This window comes from Salminus brasiliensis, chromosome 15, assembly GCF_030463535.1.
Source record: "Salminus brasiliensis chromosome 15, fSalBra1.hap2, whole genome shotgun sequence".
Lineage (NCBI taxonomy): Eukaryota > Metazoa > Chordata > Actinopteri > Characiformes > Bryconidae > Salminus > Salminus brasiliensis.
This window is the reverse complement of record NC_132892.1, coordinates 27,802,160-27,822,603: the sequence shown is the minus strand read 5'-3', so window position 1 is coordinate 27,822,603 and position 20,444 is coordinate 27,802,160. Positions and strand designations below refer to the sequence as shown.

General features: G+C 39.8%; 1 protein-coding gene across 1 annotated transcript; it reads right to left on the bottom strand.

Annotated features, from left to right (window-relative positions):
- Positions 1-188: 188 nt before the first annotated feature.
- tmem41ab (transmembrane protein 41ab) lies at positions 189-14,512 on the bottom strand. The gene is made up of 5 exons (XM_072657691.1): positions 14,340-14,512; positions 4,298-4,448; positions 3,823-3,984; positions 1,948-2,086; positions 189-418 (listed from the first exon to the last, which is right to left on the bottom strand). The coding sequence occupies exons 1-5, from the start codon at positions 14,510-14,512 to the stop codon at positions 189-191; spliced, it is 855 nt and encodes a 284-aa protein (XP_072513792.1).
- Positions 14,513-20,444: the final 5,932 nt, after the last annotated feature.

Here is a 20,444-nt window from a genome sequence, read left to right as displayed (position 1 = left end):
TTCAGACCTTGTCAGACGTGTCTAAGCTGATCGACCACACTTAATTAATAAAAAACGGTGTAAATTAGATCCTGTCAATCGACCACCATTTTAAGATCATTGGATCAACTAGCTTCTGGTAAACAGTGTAGCCCAGCAGTCAGGACCAGTGTTTCACACCCCTGCTGTACGATACCAGCAGGGTTGCGTCATCTGGTCTTGCGGTCGTTGAAGTCATTGGGGTGGCCGTTGACCTCCAGGCCATCCAGTTTGAGATGAGTCTGGCTGTAGCGGCGGATCAGGGCGCCTGGCAGTAAGGCCATACAGGCTATCAGCAGCAGCTGCAGCAATGTACGGCAGGAGAAAATATCGTCCAGAGACGTGATTTCGGAGAGGATGGCCCCTGTCCTCACACAGATGAAGTTGTAGGGGATCAGACCTGCAGAGAAGTTCATTTTGAATGAACAAGAATAAAATGAATGACATGCTAATATTGCAAACGTGGCCTTGTGCTAACGAAAGCCTTGTGCTCTGATTATTTGAGGCCTATGTTTAAAAGGCAAATTCTAATCACCTCTAGCTAATCTCATCAGAGATTATAATTACACAAATATCATACATTTTTAAATAGCTGGAGACATGCATATATCGTCACTGTCCAATGAAAATGGGGAAGTCTAAATTCGCCCCTTAATCCACAGCTGAAGGGCATTTAAGCACGGCACATAACCCCCAACTGCTCCCCGGGTGCTGAAGTTGGCTGCCCACCACTCCGGGTGTGTGTGCTCACTGCACCTAGTACACTAGTGTGTGTGTGTGCGTGTGTTCACTACCACGGATGGGATAAATGCGGAGGACAGATTTCACTGTACATTATACAATGACAAATACTTGCACTTTACTTTACTTTTTAAAAACATGTATCTCCAAAATAGCAACTTTACAGGAGAAGCAAAAAAACCTTAAATTGGAAGTGAAAGTAAAATAGTTTATTTATTTATTTTGGAGCCTTTCTATTGGTCCGCTCATCCACAATCATTTACACAGTGTACAGAAGCAGCTACAGTGTTCAAATTATTCTAATTTTAATTATTCTAACTAGCTGAGGTTTTTCTGGGGTAAATAGCAAAGCACTTTTGTAAGTCGCTCTGGATAAGAGCGTCTGCTAAATGCCTTAAATGTAAATGTAAATGATAAAGAATACTAAAAATTAATAAAAAAAATAAAAAAAAATTCTCAATGGTTTGAACCCTGCAGCTGCTTCTGTACACTGTGTAAATTATTCTGGATGAATGGACCAATAGAAATCCTCCAAAATGACTTTACTGAATTACATTTGCAGATACATGTTTTTCATTGGACAGCGATGATTATATATATATATATATATATATATATATGGGAATAAATAGTGTGAAACACATAATGGACATAAATGTTTCATAGCTAAACACAGTAGTAGAGCGTCCTAAAGCCGACTACATGTGTGTTTATAGATAGCAGTGTGTCGTACAGTGTCAAACCACCTTGGGAATAACACTAAAGCCCAGCCGCAGCACGTTTTGAGACTATCTGAGATAAGTGTGTGATGATTCAGGCATGCGGTTTGCGTAAAGCCAAAGGTGCTGCTTACCTGTTTGCTGAATAAGCCTCGTAGTTCAGAGCAAAACTACTGAATCAATCAGAACTGTGCTAACCTCCCTCCTAAATCACCACACAGCTGCCTCCATCAGTGCTGAGCTAGGAGTAATCTCCTATGTGGTTTCTGACACCGTGTGACACACTGTCATCTACAAACATGGACAAACAAGTCTCAGGGTTCAAGAAGGTCGCGACTGTTGCTTTTAGCTGTCTGAGGTACTTTTGTCCATTTTCATAGAGTTTGAAATAACATTAACAACACTGCATTTCTCAGCTTCGACTGAGCTGGACGAACCACTTCAGCCTCTGCCTTCGAAGGCTGCTCACCAATGAGGACGGAAAAGAAGAAGATGGGGATAGGAATATTGAGAATCGGAGAGGTTATGTTCAGGAACCAGTTGGGCGTCATGGGGAAGAACCGCAGGAAAAGCAGGAAGAAGAACAAACTACTTCGGTTTTCTTCTGCCTGAGGTTGAATTTCATGAAGAGGGAAGGGGGGAAGAGACGGAGAGAAAGAGAGAGGACGAATTAATCAAGTTTTCATTAATCTTGCACTGACGTAGGTCAGCTTAGCCACACTATACAGGCTATGATACATCTGAACAGCTTGAAAACCTGCTGGAACTAAGCAAGGCAGGGCGATGCCAGGTTATTTGTATAGCGCCTTTCACGCACAGTGGCAATTCAAAGAGCCGTACATAAACAGCAAAATACAGACAAAGAAAAATGAAAGCATTAAAGAAACATTAAAAAAGCATTTAAAAAGTATTTAAATAAAAAAAAAAGGGGTGAATCTTTTTTAAGATCTTTTTTTAAGCACTCCTTGCTGTTAAAAGGTGTATTACTATTAGGTGGAAATCACATAAACCCCCTATATATATATATATATATATATATATATATATATATATATATATATATATAAAATTTAATTAATATTTAATTTAATAAATTTACTTATTAAATAAATCATTTAAATGATTTAATTAACAGAAGAAAAAACAAACTGTTTGAGAAATGCTGGGGAGAATCTCTTGTCTACCTTAATATAGTGCCTCTCCTGGCACTATGTGGGTGGAGTGATAAGGGGGGTGGGTGGGAATGCTGTGGTGTGGTTGATGTGTGTTGGATTTGTACGTATACGTCTATAAATGTTAGAATGTAACTTTGAAGTGAGTGGATAGAAGAACTAATCAATATATTGATTAATAAAATAAAATAGAATAGAAAATACATTCAGTGCCTCTGGATTGCAGCCGTAACTGAGAAAACGTAACTTCAAAAGTAAGACCAGCCTCGAAGCTGTTAATCAGTTTTGGGATACCCCTGCTAGCAGAACTTTAAAACCTCCAGAAGAAGGTTCGGGAATATTCGTGTTAGTAAATTTTTCCAGGTCAATTCTTTGAGTTCACACACAAGTCTTTTCAACTATGACTGAAGTGCGGTGAAAGATCACCACCTACTGGACATACACAGCCATCACACACTCAATTCAGACATATACTAGACAGGTAACCTCAGCAGGAAGCCCACCTAAGACCTGAAGCGTCTTTTGGTGGACAGACATCTTGCATTTTTTTATTTTAAGATTAACATTTTCCTGCAGATAATCAGAGGAAATACATGCAAAGGTTTTGTGTGTATTAAACATCCATCAACTCATGATTTGGATAGATTCAGCTTCAACACACTTCACTCTTCACACGTCCATCACGTGTGGACTGAAGGCTAGTTAATAGAAAGTATGTGTACTGTATCGAAATTCATTAACTGTGGAAGTGTGGAGCCATAAATATGTGAATGTAGGTAAAATTTAAAAAATAATAATATGAGTAAATAAAAACAAATAGAAATATATCCTTCAACAGGTAGATTATACTAATTGTAAGCAGTTATATTATTCTTCTATCCATTTGACTGGATATTTAAATTAAGACAAATGTAATTGGACAAAGCACAACTGCATTGTCCAGTGATAAGGTACAACCAGTCCAGCGATTCCAACCCTGGGGGAGCAGGGTTTGCCTAAATAGTGATTTGATATTAATCAAATATTAGTATTTCTTTTATTTAAACTCAATTATCATCATTTCCATTTCAGTCCCAGTAGCTAGGTCTCCCCTATGTGCTTCCTCCAGATATCAAACCAGCAATCTCCCGACGACAGGGCCAATGGAACAGTGCTTCTAACTGGAAACTCACCTTCCTCTGTAACATGGCCACCTTGTCGGGGAAGAGGCGTACGATGTGGCGTTTGCCAAATGTGCGGGACAGGAGGTAGCAGTTTGTGGAGCCCACCGTGGTGAGAACGCAGGCGATGAACAGACCATGCCAAGGACCAAACAGCGCCCCAGCCAACATGTTCTGGGAACAACACGGAGCCAAAAATAATGAAGATTATCTTATTTTGCTGTTTTTTTATAACGTTCCTTATATCGTATCAGTATTTCATGATGACTGGACCAACAGAAATGCTCTAAAATGGCTTGGAAAAAATCTTTGTACACTGAATTCCATCAAACAATAAGGAGGTTTTTTCCTTCTCCTGTAAAGCTGCTATTATGGAAGGTGTTTGCATGCCAACGGCCATATGCAGATCTATAGGCTTGATCTCTGTCCGTTCAACTGAGCCAGTAAAACTGTGTAAACTGCTGTAGGTGTTCTTTTTTCTACTAACCAGAAAGGAAGAGCCAGGAATGGCGAAGGACTGCTTGTAGAGGTAGGCGCTGCAGTACAGCAGCAGTACGTAACCCGTGTGCTGCCGTTTATAGAACTTCAGCAGCTCCGCCAGCTCCCGCAACTCATCCAGATCCGACGGGAAATGTAAGCTGGTAGGAAAGAGAGAAAAGCTGCTGGTTGGCACAAGTTTGGATGTAAAGCATAAAAATAGGACACTGGTGTATGCAGAAGTTTGGACACCTATGTTTCTATTTGTTCACTGGAAAAAATTTTAAATGTATATATGTTAATGATAATAAATGATAATAAACTAAGCAAATAAACCATAACTGTATAAAATATGCAGAAGTGTGTCTCTGTAGATCAAACATTTGCATATTACTGAATATTAACAGTTTTTTTATAGACAATTATAAATTATATAGTGTATATTTAAATATTCAAAAAAATGTAGATGCTGTAAATTTCTAAATCCATTATGTTTACTATAAAACCATCAGACTTTGGCATTTCCACCTGTTTGCTTTACAGCCACAGTTCTCAGAGTGGATTCGGGGAGCCCCAGGGGGCCCAGGACATACAGCCAGGGGCTTCTCGATTTTCTTAGTGTTTATTTCTGAGCCAGTTTAAACTTTGACATGAGCCAAAAGAAGCATGATATGCACAATATCACTACACTTACCACTCACAGCTCTACAAATCAACTAAATCCACTAAATTCACAGTACAAAGATGACTACATCCAGTCTGGCTCAGTCAGAACATTGACAGTAGACCGAAATGTAATCGATTTCAATGTTCTAGCAAATGAGGCCATGAATCTCTTTAAGATCTTGTTTTTCAAACAGTGTAGTCTTACTTAATAATGTAGTAAAATACTAGGTCTCAAAAATAAATCATGGGTTCAAGGGGTTGATTCAGTTTGGTTGGAATATCGACCCAAAGAGCCAACCATCAGTCTGCCGTAGGGCTCAAACTTTCTCCTGTGAAACAAAGAGCATTTTGAGAACATTTAGGAAGAACCTCATCGATTATTATATTCATGTTAGTCTCTTTATTCACATACAGCTCTGGTGATCATTCTGACCACGTCTTTCTGAACTTTTTCACAACACTGTTCTTTGTTCAAACAGAGCGTTCTAGATAAGGTGTTCTCCACAGAGTGTTCTCTTCATAATGCACATATCACAACTCCACTCTTCAGATAAGCATGGTTAACCCGACTCACCCACTGGGAGGCCTTCACCCTCCCAGTGTTCAAAGCATTGCATGTGATAGAGGGAGAATATGTATGGGTTGGGTAACTGTTGGGTAAAAAGGGTTAAAATTCTGAAAAAAATGACCAATAGGAATGAAAATCATTTTATAAATTTCCTGCACCAATATTGTTATTTTTTCATTATTGATGATATTAATTCTGTGACATTTCAACACATGAACAGCTTCAGAGAACCTTCCTACAAAACAGAGAGAGAGAGAGAGAGAGAGAGAGAGAGAGAGAGACAGAGCGAGAGAGAGAGAGAGAGGGAGGCAAAAATGAAACATGACACAACCGTGAGATGGAAATAGCATGGTGCTCTCACAGCTGTGTGTGTGAGTGTGTGTGTTTAGTGACCCCCACTGCCTGTAACAAACTCCCCCTAATATCTGCCAGGCAGAGGCAGTATAAAGCCAGTAGTTTCTTGCCGTGCCCTCAGTGTTGTAGGTCCTGTCACCTGGTTTCATTGGCTAACGAAAGACGTCCCGTGCTGCTATTGGTAACCCGAGCCATGTGGGGCAGTCCCATTGGCCAGACAGGCATCAGAGCAAGGCACTAATAGCGTCCCGCAGGCCGAAAGCAGGGGGTTTAATTTCGCTTACGCACTACTGAGAGAGACATGCACGACACACAGAAAAGAGGCGGATATGCAGTGACTGCAGCTAGCAGCCAGCAGCTAGTGGAGGACCGAACACACCCGCTAGCTGCTCTCCGGCACTCAAGTGGCCCTTTCTGGGTCAGTACCGGTGGTTCATTCGTCATGAAACATTTACACAGTGTGATCATCCTACTGCACTCCTACTCCACACACACATTCACACACTCAAACACCCACACCGGACCCCTCAAGACATCTTCACTTCCCTGGGAATTTCCCTGCACTACAAATAGGAGTGTAGTGTCATAAAACAGAGCTACGCTGTCTGTAGGCCACTTCACACACCTTAAGAGTCCATCCAGAGACTAGAAAAGCCCAACAGGTGGTGCTTCAGTCAAATTTCTGGACTTTCCAAACTCCCCTTTCCCATTCTTTTACAATACCACGTGTATCAGCTTTACAAGATATCAGTGTATGAGATGTCAGACACAGCGTCTTAAGGGGGAACTGTGGCCTAAAGCAGTGTTTCTTAAGCCTGGTCCTGGAGGCACCTTGCCCTGCACATTTTAGCAGACTCCCTGCAATGACACATGCCCCGTCACTCAACTTAGGGGGCTTGTTTATGAGCTGATTAGTTCTCATTAACTCAGCTGACCTAAAGGTTAAATAAGCAGGCTTGGGAACAGCAAGTTGCTGGTTCGATTCCCTGGACTGGCAAGGGGGTGACGAAGGAACAGTGTTTTCTCTGCCTCAACATTCATGGCTGAAGAGTCCTTGAGCAAAGCACCTAATCCCAAATTGCTCCCCAGGTGCTGAGTGGTTGCTCACTGCCCTGGGTGTGTGTCCATACTACCCTACCACTAAATCACTTATTTATTTATTTATTTGATTTATGAATGGGCAGATCTGGTCCTGTATTGCTGTGGAATAGGCCCAAATAACCCGTCTGAGGGCCCATCCACACATATCCGGATAACCTGAGGCTTCTGTCTGCGCTTTGGCCTCATGATAACACATGGTGACTGAGCATTTTGGTCACTAACAACTGAGCTTTATGAAAATGCTGACATCACCACATGCATGTTTCTGTCTGAATCTCAAATAGCTCCTTACTTCCTATATGATGAACTACACCACTCATAAAACTACAACATCTACACACAGATGGCAGAGAATTTCAGATTTTTTTTTTTTTTACATATAAATCAGCCTGACCTCCCAGTGACAATGTCCACAGTCCAGTGGTCATCTGTTTTGTCTTATAAAATGACCCAGGGAACTCCTGTCAGAGTCAACTCACAACTGAGAAAGAAATAAAGGAAAAACTAGCAAACTGTAAATTGTCTTAATCTACAACTACACCTTAACCTACATCTATGCATGTATTTGTCACTGTACTATGTACAGCGAAATGTGTCCTCCGCATTTAACCCATCTATGGTAGTAAACACACACACACACACACACACAAGTGATCTAGGGGCAGTGAGTACACACACACCCAGAGCGGTGGGCAACCAACTCCAGCGCCGGGGAGCAGAGAGGGTAAAGGGCCTTGCCGTGGTAAAGTGGCAGCTTGCCGAACATGGGAATCAAACCCACAACCCTGTTATCAATAGCCTGGTGCTCTAACCGCTGAGCCACCACTGCCCGGGTCAGGCTCAGGGGGTTCAATCCAGAGCCATACCACTTTTCCATCAGCGTCCAGAGTCTGAGAGAGCACAAGAGGCCGTTCTTTCTCCAGGTGGGTGGATGGCACTGCCTTCCCTCATCACTCTTAGGCAATGTTGGCCGGTTGGTCTGTTAACGGTTGGTCTCTGGTGAGGTGGAGGTGGGGCCCGGCAATGCTGCATTGGACAACAAGGTAAATATAAAGTCCATAGCTTTCTAGTCAGGAGTCGGGAGCATTGCTAGTGCTAGGGGGAGCTATGAACGAGTGGGTTAATTAGCAGTACTAATTTGTGAGAAACAATTTTTCTATTATATATATATATATGTTTGGACATACTACTACATACTACTTCCACTGTTTCCCTTTAAACTCTGTTATTCTGACTGCTTAAGTAACTCAAGTTACTCAGAAACAGCATCTCTCTCTCTCTGCCTCTGACTTGAAGTCCTATTTCTATTGACTTATTTATTATACACTTTATTTTAGTCACATCTGACAAAGTAACTCTGTCCTGCCAAGGACACTGGCTGCATAGTGTCCTCAAGAGCATTCACTTCTCAAGAAGATCCTCTCTCCCTTTCGCTCTCTCTCTCTCTCTCTCTCTCTCTCTCTCTCACTCTCTCTCCAGAAGCCTGGGGCACTCCAGAAGGAATTGTGTGATGTTTTAACTGTCTCTCGTCCCTCTGGCTCCGGGCCAAGCAGCATCATTATAGACACAAACAGCATTCAATTTCCTACAGCCGAACATACTCAGCCAAACTCATCTACCGTTTCCAGTTCCTTAAGAAACTCATCCAACATCCTGACCTCATTCTTGTAAACTAAAAGCAACCAACACCTCACAGCAATGCTCCTTCAAAATCTAGTAGAAAGCCTTCTCTCTTCTACTCTGGACAGTAGAGACAGTTACTCCAACAAAAGCAGGATAAACATTTTTAACACCCCCTGATTTGAGAAGAAACAATGAACGAGCAGGTGTCCCTTTACTTTTGTCAACATAGTGTATCTTGGCATATGTCTTCACCCATCAACAAGTCTTCAGAATGTAACGGGTAAATGTGGTCTCCTCCTAGAAGACGTTCTGAGGCTGAAGACAGGTGCTGGGTGTGTCATGGGCCCCAGAAGCCGTCTAGTCTTTCTGCTGGCCAGGAGAGAATCTGAGGAGCTGGCCACTTGCTGGGGGGGAAATTTATGGGTTGCGTTACACTGTGAGACATAACAGCGTGACCTGGGAACTCCGAGGACTGAGAGTCCGAAATGCAGCGAGAGTCACTGAGGATAAAGTAACAGAGATGACGAGTGGACTGGAGAGCAGATCTAAGCAGGATGTTCCTCAGGATTTGAACTGTGTCACGGCCACCAGCATCTGAATAGCCTTCTTTCCATTCTGTCTATCTGTCAGGCTGTCTGTCTGTCGGTACCTTTTTATCTCTGGTCATATAATGGAAAATCAGACGCTCCTCACTTTTTTAAATAAGACAGTTCTACAGTTTGGTTGGACACCTAAGCATGTCCCCACCAGTAACTGAACTATCAGCATAATCAAGTGTAATCATTCATCATAATTAATCAAATTAATGGAAATGTAATAATTCATCAAAACTGTAAAAAAGCTCCAAGGTACGGGTTCAGATTAGGTTTAGGGGTAGATTAAGGTGTAGGTTAAGGTTAGGTTTAAGTGTAGATTATGGTTAGGTTCAGATTAGGTGTATGTATGGATTAAGGTGTAGGTTAAGGTTTAGGTTAAGGTTAGGTTAAGGTTAGGTTAAAAATAGATTAAGGTATAGGTTCAGTTTAGGTTTAGGTGTCGATTAATGTGTAGGTTAAGGTTAGGTTTAGGTGTCGATTAAGGTGCAGGTTCAGTTTAGGTTTAGGTATAGATTAATGTGTAGGTTAAGGTTAAGTTTAGGTATAGATTAAGGTGTAGGTTAAGGTCAGGTTTAGGAATAGATTAAGGTGTAGGTTAAGGTCAGGTTTAGGTGTATGTTAATGTGTAGGTTCAGTTTAGGTTTAGGTGTAGATTAAGGTGTAGGTTCAGTTTAGGTTTAGGTGTAGATTAAGGTGTATGTTAAGGTGTAGGTTCAGATTAGGTTTAGGTGTAGATTAGGTGGGTATATGGTGCTCTCTCCCCTCATCACACTTAAGCAATGTTGGCTGGCACAGGTGTCTGTTGGACTGGTGGTGCGCTGGTGCGGTGGAGCTGGGGACCCAGCCCTGACCTCCGAGCATTTCGGCTGCCCGGCGATGCTGAAACAGCAGCAGTTCAAAAAGAGACAGGAGAGGCTTTGCATCGGAGGAGACCTGTGCTAAGTCCTTATCCTCCTAGTGTCGGGACCATTGCTAGGGGGAGTTATGAACGGGTCGGTTAATTGGCAGTAGCAGAATAGGAAAGCTTACTCACTAAACTTAACATCTGAAGAATCCTACAGAACGTCTAGACGAGCCAGATGAGTTTTGAAAAGAAGGGCAGACTTCAGGGGAACCGAGCATCCTAACGCTAACACCCAGGGGCACTAGAGGATCTCTATCTCATCCAGCCTTTAAAGCCATCAATATAAGAACTGCGTTTTCATCCTCAGAGGAAAAGCAACATGGCTTTTATAGTGCTGATCCAAAGATTCACTGGCAGACATCCAAACTTCCAACCTTGCAACCACACACTTAACCTTTACTCTCATCTTACCTCACCCTGAGTCTTAACCTTTATCCACCATCCAGCAGCCACATACACACAGGCCAGCCGGACTGTGATCTGGACACAAAAAACGATACACTCCTAAAAATAAAGGTGCTACAAAGGGTTCTTTGAGTGACGCCACAGAAGAACCACTTTTGGTTCCATAAAATAAACTAGATTTGTAAAAGAGCGTGAAGAGCATTTATGTTCCTTAGAACCTTAACATTGACTTCTTTAAACCTTTAAAAGGTTCTTTACACACATTTCTTTTACAAAAATGGTTCTCTGATGACCTGCTGTTAGAAGCTGAGTACCTACGAATTATTCAATCCCTATTTATTATTCAGAACCTACTGATGATTTGAGATAAGGTTCAGGTGTAGATCAGGGTGTAGGTTATGGTTAGGTTCAGATTATGTTTAGGTGTAGACTAAGGTATAGGTTTAGGTTAGGTGTAGGTGTAGAATAAGGTGTAGGTTTTAAATTAGGTTGAGATTAGGATTAGGTGCAGATTAAGGTTAGGTTGAGATTAGATGTAGGTGTAGATTATGGTTAGGTTGAGTTTAGATGTAGGTGTAGATTAAGGTTGGGTTCAGATTAGGTTCAGGTGTAGATTAAGGTGTAGGTTTAGGTTAGGTTGAGATTAGGATTAGGTGTAGATTAAGGTTAGGTTGAGATTAGATGTAGGTTTAGATTAAGGTTAGGTTCAGATAAGGTTCAGGTGTAGATTAAGGTGTAGGTTTAGGTTAGGTTGAGATTAGGATTAGGTGTAGGTTTAGGTTAGGTTGGGATTAGGATTAGGTGTAGATTAAGGTTAGGTTGAGATTAGATGTAGGTGTAGATTAAGGTTAGGTGCAGATTAGGTTCAAGTGTAGATTAAGGAGTAGGTTTAGGTTAGGTTGAGATTAGGATTAGGTGTAGATTAAGGTTAGGTTGAGATTAGATGTAGGTGTAGATTAAGGTTAGGTTCAGATTAGGTTCAGGTGTAGATTAAGGTGTAGGTTTAGGTTAGGTTCAGATTAGGTTCAGGTGTAGATTAAGGTTAGGTTCAGATGTAGATTAAGGTTAGGTTCAGATTAGGTTCAGGTGTAGATTAAGATGTAGGTTAAGGTTAGGTTCAGATTAGGTTTAGGTGTAGATTAAGGTTAGGTTCAGATTAGGGTTAGGTGTAGATTAAGGTTAGGTTGAGATTAGATGTAGGTGTAGATTAAGGTTAGGTTGAGATTAGATGTAGGTGTAGATTAGGGTGTAGGTTAAGGTTAGGTTCAGATTAGGTTCAGGTGTAGATTAAGGTGTAGGTTCAGGTTAGGTTCAGATTAGGTTCAGGTGTAGATTAAGGTGTAGGTTTAGGTTAGGTTCAGATTAGGTTCAGGTGTAGATTAAGGTTAGGTTCAGATGTAGATTAAGGTTAGGTTCAGATTAGGTTCAGGTGTAGATTAAGATGTAGGTTAAGGTTAGGTTTAGATTAGGTTTAGGTGTAGATTAAGGTTAGGTTCAGATTAGGGTTAGGTGTAGATTAAGGTGTAGGTTTAGGTTAGGTTCAGATTAGGTTCAGGTGTAGATTAAGGTGTAGGTTTAGGTTAGGTTCAGATTAGGTTCAGGTGTAGATTAAGGTTAGGTTCAGATGTAGATTAAGGTTAGGTTCAGATTAGGTTCAGGTGTAGATTAAGATGTAGGTTAAGGTTAGGTTTAGATTAGGTTTAGGTGTAGATTAAGGTTAGGTTCAGATTAGGGTTAGGTGTAGATTAAGGTTAGGTTGAGATTAGATGTAGGTGTAGATTAAGGTTAGGTTGAGATTAGATGTAGGTGTAGATTAGGGTGTAGGTTAAGGTTAGGTTCAGAGGAGGTTTAGGTGTAGATTAGGGTGTAGGTTAAGGTTAGGTTCAGAGGAGGTTTAGGTGTAGATATGGGCTCCTAGTGGCTCAGCGGTCTAATGGGCTGCCACTATGACCCGGGGGTCGAGAGTTTCATCCTGAGCCATGCTGCTTTACCATCAGCAGCCGGAGTCAGCTGTGCTCTCTCCAGGTGGGTAGATGGCGCTCTCTCCTCTCATTACTCTCAAACAACGTGGCCTTTAAGGTTAAAGAGTTGTTTAGGGTTTTAAACAAGTTTCTTGCCTATCCTATAAAATCTACTCCATTCCTCTCTCTGCAGGACCTCACATCTCTCTGTATGTCCACAACGTCCACTCTATAAGCAGTGATAACCTGATGGTGGTCCAGTCGGTGGGTTTCTGAGGGAATACTCAACTTCACAGCGTAGATCAAACAACAGAGATCAGCTGACCAACAAAGCAAGAGAGCTATGATGCAAAACATGCCAATGGACGTCCTCAGATGTTATTATAACAACATCTGAGTGTGTGTGTGCACACACACACACACGCGACACTGTGGGTTCAAGGTTCCTCTTCTGTTATCAGTTGTAACCCCTCAGCAGTCACAGGTCACTGTAGCTCAGATAAAGGTGCTCCACTTCTACAACCTTCATCATCTTCACCTCTGTCTACTAAACCTCACAGCTCAGTGTGCACCGTCCCCCCCTTCCCCCAGTTTACTGCGCAGATCTGCATTTCCACTGAGACCCCAATTCCTAATGCACACCCTATACCACCTAACACAGGCGCTGCTGCGAACCAGCTTTCACAAAGGGGACGCTATCAGACTCTGTAATAACCTATTTACTGAACAGGGAGATCAGACCACCACCTTTAAATACGGGGCATTCTGTGTATTAATGTTATTACAGCTTATTACAGCCATCAAAAGTTTGGGTACCCCTGTTTAAATGGCTCTTTGTGGTTTGGAAGTAGGGGGGGGTGATTTTAGCTCGATCTACTTTACTGAAGGACTGATTAGATAAACTAGGTGTTGGGTTGGAACTGAGAATGGCCTTTATTATTTATTATGTATTTATGAATTTATTGTTTTTTATTCTTTATTCATATATTATTTGTTTATTTTTTTAAATTAATCTAAAGTGTATTTATTATTCATGAATTTATGATTTGTTTATTAATCTATGATTTATTTATTATTTATAAATGTATTATTTGTTTATTAATCTATAGTTTATTTATTATGTATAAATTGATTATTTGTTTATTATTCTAAAGTGTATTTATTAGTTATGGATTTATGATTTGTTTATTAATCTACTATTTATTTATTATTTATACATGTATTATTTGTTTATTAATCTATAGTTTATTTATTATTTATACATGTATTATTTGTTTATTAATCTATAGTTTATTTATTATTTATAAAAAAAAGGTAAAAAGGTAAAGGTGCACGTATTTGTCACTGTACAGTGTACAGCGAAATGTATCCTCCGCATTTAACCCATCTGGTAGTGAACACACATTCACACACACACATGTGTTAGGGGCAGTGAGTACACACACTTATTATACAAATTATACATGTATTATTTGTTTATTAATCTATAGTTTATTTATTATTTATACATGTATTATTTGTTTATTAATCTATAGTTTATTTATTATTTATACATGTATTATTTGTTTATTAATCTATAGTTTATTTATTATTTATACATGTATTATTTGTTTATTAATCTATTATTTTTTTGTATTTATTCTATATAAACTAATCAGCCCAGATCAGCAGCTTTACCAGATACATGGCTTTTAACTAGTTCTGCACAGCCCTGTATGTGCAATTATCAAAAGCATTTGATTAATATAAGATTGATTTGCATTAATTTTCTGTAATAAACTATAATTTAATGTTATTCATCTAATAAAAGTTATACAGAACTACAGGGCTACACAACGTCCTGAGTCGTGAATGGCCATATGTGATTTGCTCACCTGCGCTCCTCCTCGTGCTCCTCCTCGTGCTCTTCATGCTCCTCTCGCTGCTGCGCAGGTGCTGCTTCAGGCTGTAGGGCTCGAGGCGGAGCTGCGGGCAGGAAGGTGGACAGCAGGTACAGGTAGAAAGTGGCGGCGGCCACCACAGCCACTAAACCCCAGAGAGAGCGCATGCTGCCCGGCTACAGCTCCCTGCAGAGAGCCGCGGGCTGAGCGACTCCAGCGGAGAAGAGCTCTCACACACTCAGAGCTCCACACACACTTTCACTCACACACGAGCGTCCAGACATACGGGGAACAACAGCGAGGGGCGGGAAGGGGGAGTACCGGAAACACCCCCAGTGTGCAGCTCACAGCAAGAGGTCAGCTTTAACGGGAGGCCGTCACTGATATGTAGGCATGGAGTACATGGAAGTTCATTCCCCCACTTTAAATAAAATAACCACATTTATTTATTCACCCAAAAGCACCAAACATATTAAAATAACAAGAAAGTATCTTATAATACTGAGAAATCTCAAAATAATGAAAAGTGTCTCAAAATATAAAAATGTTATCTCATTCTAATAGCAAGAAATCATCTCAAAATAATGAGAAGATATCTCACAATAATTAGAAAGTGGCAAAGTATTAAGAAATAAGCTCAAAATGATATAGAGAAATCATCTCAGAATATCAAGAAATTATCTCAAAGTATAAAAATGTTATCTCATTCAAATCATCTCAAAATAATAAGAAAGTATTTCAAAATATGAGGATATCATCTCAAAATAGCAAGAATTCATCTAAAAAATGAGAATGTTTCTTAAAATATTGAGAAATCATCTCATAATAACAAGAAAGTATCTTATGATCTGATCTTGAGAAAGCATCTCAAAATAATGAAAAGTATCTCAAAATAATGAGAAAGTATATCCAAATGATAAGAAAGTATCTTAAAATAATTAGAAAGTATCAAAGTATTGATAAATTATTTCTAAATAATGAGAAAGTATCTCAGAATATTGTGATATTATCTCCAAATGTCAAGAAATCGTCTCAAAATAACTAGAAAGTATCTCAGAATATTGAGAAATCATCTCAAAATAATATGAAGGTATCTCAAAATAATGAGAAAGTATCTTAAAATATTGAGAAATCATCTCAGAATATCAATAAATAATCTCAAAATAATGAGAAAGTATCTTAAAATAATTAGAAAGTATCAAAGTATTGAGAAATACAGTATCTCACAATATTGTGAAATTATCTCCAAATATCAAGAAATCGTCTCAAAATAACAAGAAAGTATCTTATGATCTTGAGAAATCATCTTAAAATAATGAGAAAGTATCTTAAAATATTGAGAAATTATCAAAGTATCGAGAAATGATTTCTAAATAATGAGAAAGTATCTCAGAATATTGAGAAATCATCTCAAAATAATATGAAGGTATCAAAGTATTGAGAGAAAATCTCAGAATAATGAGAAAGTTAAAATATTGAGAAATCATCTCAGAATATCAATAAATAATCTCAAAATAATGAAAAGTATCTCAAAATAATTATCCAAAAGAAAGCCAAAAGCCAAAAACCAAAAGAAAGTATCAAAGTATTGAGAAATGAAGTATCTCAGAATATTGTGAAATTATCTCCAAATATCAAGAAATTGTCTCAAAATAAAAAGAAAAAATCTCAGAATATTGAGAAATCATCTCAAAATAATATGAAAGTATCTTAAAATATTGAGGAATCATCTTAAAATAATAAGAACACTGGATCAAATCAAGTACCTACCAAAAGTGCTTCATAGGCGGACAATCTGAGAACTTACAACAGGGTCATGGGTGCCCTAGGCTCACTGATGTGCATGGTGAGCTACTGTAGCACACCCTACTGAACAGCTTATGCTGGCATTGTTTTGTGGAGTCCATGATTTGAGAGGCCAGAGCTGTTTTGGGGACCCTCACAATATTAGGCAGGTGGTTTTAATGTTATGACTGATTGAAATGAGAGTTTAGCTTTAGTGGAGGCCTCTTCAGTCCTTTAGTAAGATCAGTGAGGACACCACTCTGTTTTCAGGTTTTCTGGATTCTCTGATCGTGAGTTTAACAAACCCCAGAAGTTCTGTTCTCCTACAGTCTGACTTCTGTGTGTGCTGTGAGCTGGAGTTTGAGAGTGTGATACTGCCCCCTACCACCAGGTGGCAGTGCTGTCCTGTTCTTTTCTAAAAACACACGTCATGCTCCTACACTTCATCTAGCTGATAGATGAGATGATTTTGTGTGTTATTTATATTATAATAATTTGATTCTAATATAATGATGGGTGTCATTATTAATGCATGATTCACAATAGTCATTAATGTCTTTAATAGTCTTTAATGTTTCGTTCACTAAATATCCACCAGTACTGATGCTCACACCAGCAGAGATCATACACACTGCTGCTTACTACCACTGATTCAGACTGGACTGCTGATCTTATAGACAGCAGTGTGATTTTATCAGTCCACTTCTAAAAAGGGGTAATGGACAGGGACGGTCAGAACGTCACCATCTACTGTGGTTACGTTTAGGGTTCAGTTAGGTTTAGGTTGAGGTTCAGGGTAGGGTTAGGGTAAGGTTTGTCCTGCGTTTAGGCTAGGATTAGGTTTAGTTTTAGTAGGTTAAGTTTAGGCAGTAAAACGAGAGGGCGACCTCAGGATGAAGGAAGATGATGGTGTTGATACTGGAGAGCAGCTCATCATCTCTGCTAGTTATGGGAGTATGAGTTGCTACAGAAACCAGACCTGAGACAGTTTTTATTACGTGTACTGCATGTAGTTATTAAATAAAAACAGGACATGTATTTCTTCACTCCAGGCAATGGTTCGATCTACTCTGAAGGTGTGGCAAGCCCTGAAGGTTCTCCGCCAACTGTATTAGCAATTAGTAGGTTTAGGTCGAGGTTGAGGGTAGAATTAGGTTTAGGTGTAGTAGGTTACATTTAGGCCAGGTTAAGACTAGAATAAGGTTTAAGTTTAGGTTAGGTGTATGCTACGTTTAGGTTAGAATTACGTTTAGTTGTAGTAGATTAAGGCTAGGTTAAGTTTAGGTGTAGTAGGTTAAGGCTAAGTTTAGGTTAGAATTAGGTGTAGTAAGTTGAGTTTATGTTAGTTTGAGGTTTAGAGTTAGGTTTAGTTGTAGTAGGTTAAGGCTAGGTTAAGGTTAGGTGAGTTTAGCTTAGGTTAAGATTAGAATTAGGTTTAAGTTTAGGTTAGGTGTATGCTAGGTTTAGGTGTAGGTTAAGGTTAGAAATAGGTTTAGGTGTAGTAGGTTAAGTTTAGGTTAAGATTAGAATTAGGTGTATGTTAAGGTTAGAATTAGGTTTAGGTGTAGTAGGTTAAGTTTAGGTTAAGATTAGAATTAGGTGTAGGTGTAAGTGGGTTAAATTTAGGTTAGATTAAGGTTAGAATTAGGTTTAGGTTAGAATTAGGTTTAGGTGTAGTAGGTTAGGTTTAGTCTAGGTTAGAATTAGGTTTAGGTGTAGTAGGGTAAGTTTAGTTTAGGTTAGAATTAGGTTTAGGTGTAGTAGGTTAAGTTTAGGTTAGGTTAGAATTAGGTTTAGGTGTAGTAGGTTAAGTCTAGGTTGAGGGTAGAATTAGGTTTGGGTGTAGTAGGTTAAGTCTAGGTTGAGGGTAGAATTAGGTTTGGGTGTAGTAGGTTACATTTAGGTTTAGGTTGAAATTAGGTTTGGGTGTAGTAGGTTAAGTTTAGGTTAGGTTTAGGTTGGAATTAGGTTTAGGTGTAGTAGGTTAAGTTTAGGTTAGGTTTAGGTTGGAATTAGGTTTAGGTGTAGTAGGTTAAGTTTAGGTTGAGGTTAAAATTAAGTTTAGGTGTAGTAGGTTAAGTTTAGTTTAGGTTAGAATTAGGTTTAGGTGTAGTAGGTTAAGGCTAGGTTGCGGTTAGAATTAGGTTTAGGTGTAGTAGATTAAGTTTAGGTTAGATTAAAGTTAGAATTAGGTTTAGGTGTAGTAGATTAAGTTTAGGTTAGATTAAAGTTAGAATTAGGTTTAAGTGTAGTAGATTAAATTTAGTTTAAGTTAGAATTAGGTTTAGGTGTAGTAGGTTAGGTCTAAGTTGAGGTGTAGGGATCAGACTATATTTAGTACTAGTATTTTATAAAGAGGAATATGTACATTCTTTGTGAGACCAGGCTGGGCTAAACCTAAACCCTGAATTAGTAGTTAATCTAACACATTAGGCACAGGTTCCTGAAGGCCTCACTTGGCTGCATCTACCTGAATTCAATGGGAAACAAAACCTTGCTAGGACAAATTTCTATTCTTCAATTTAAATACAGTTTAAATACAATAACTGATGCTTTTATTAAATAAAAACTGGTTTTCTTTAATGGTAAACTGTATTTCTTCACTCCATGAAGTGATTAGATCTTTCTGAAGGTGTAGCAAGCCCTGAGGGTTCCCCACCAATTTTACTACCGTAGCATTTAAAACACAGTCAATAATTTGTAATTACTGCCTTACAAATAATAAACCATAGGGTACTGTGAGGAAGCCCAAAGCTCTCACTGTACTATGTTTCTAACCCTGTTAGTGTGGGGCTGTATTTAAAGTTTAATCAGGAGAGTTCTCCAGGGGAAACAGGCCTTGTCATCACAGACCAAAATAGCACGAGCCTTCGTGGTGTATCACGAAGGTACACTCAGAGCTGGAGTTACATCTTCTGCATCTTTTAGACATCTTTTAGAAATGCCCACCATCGCATGACTTTTGTGAATTTATTTTTCTTCCAAATACACTATATGTCCAAATATTTGTGGACAGCCCTTCTAATGCATGTATTCAGCTACTGTAAGTTGCACTCATTGCTGACACAGTTTGTCTAGACCCTGTAGAGACATACTGAAAATAGAACAAGACTCCCTGGAGCAGGTCAACATGAACCTATTGGCACCATGCTGCCTAATGCCAGGTGTGGGCTAGAGAGGTATAAAGCCCCCCAGCATTGAGCTGTGAAGCAGTGGAAGAACTGTGTTCTCTGAAAGCGTGGATGGAGCTCCATCCATTACTTTTGGGATGAGTTAGGGAGTTGGGGATGAGGTGGGGTGGTGATGATCCAACATTCTGACCTTGGAAATGCTCTTGTCAAGGAATGCAATCAAATCCGCAGAGCAATGCTCCTCCAAAATCTAGTAGAAAGCCGTCTTCCCTGGACAGTAGTAGAGACAGTTACTCCAACAAAAGCAGGATAAGCTCTCATTTAGATTTCAGAACTATGAATGAGCAGGTGTCCCAATACTTTTGTCCATATTATGAATTTGTATTATTATTTACATGATGTCACTGAAGCCTTTGTTGAAATATAGATTTGCTCACCACAGCGTGAACCCTAATCACTGTAGTTCCCCCTTCAAAAGAACACCTAACATACCGAAAACGGGCCAATTCCAAACCCCCCAAACTGTTACATCACAGTCTTGATGACCCCCCCCCCCCCAGAATTGACCTAAACCCAGCCCACTAGCGAAGTTGGTGAAGCAGTGAAACGCGATGGTGACCTCAGGAGAAGATGCTGTTGTTGATACTAGAGAGCAGCTCATCACCTCCAGACTCCAGCTTGTTAGGGGAATAGGGGTTGCTATGGAAACCAGGCCTCCGGGCCATGGCTTTTCCTGTGCCAGTGTCTGCAGAAGGGGAGCTCAAACTTGGCACGTGATGATGCAAAATCCAAAGAGGCAAACGTGGGTCTGTGCTAGGCTTAATGCTAACACCAGCTAATGCTAGCTTTCCCCACCTCTTCTCTCCATCGTCTGCTTCCTCGTAAACGCATTGGACTACCTTAGCTGAACCAAACTGGAGCTAAACACACACCAGCTTATGTTTTGACACGGTGTCATGACGCATCCTATCCCCCCTGGACACATCCTATCCCCTCTGAGGTCATCTTACAGAAGGACCTGCTTATAACAATGTCAAGAAAAGAACACAGTAATAAAATTAGATATTTAATATTTATTTCAATCGTGAATGGGCAATTAATCACATGGACAATTTCACCCAATGGATCAGTCATGAGAGATGACGTGTCAGGGGGAAAGGATATAGATCACTGCTGCTAATAT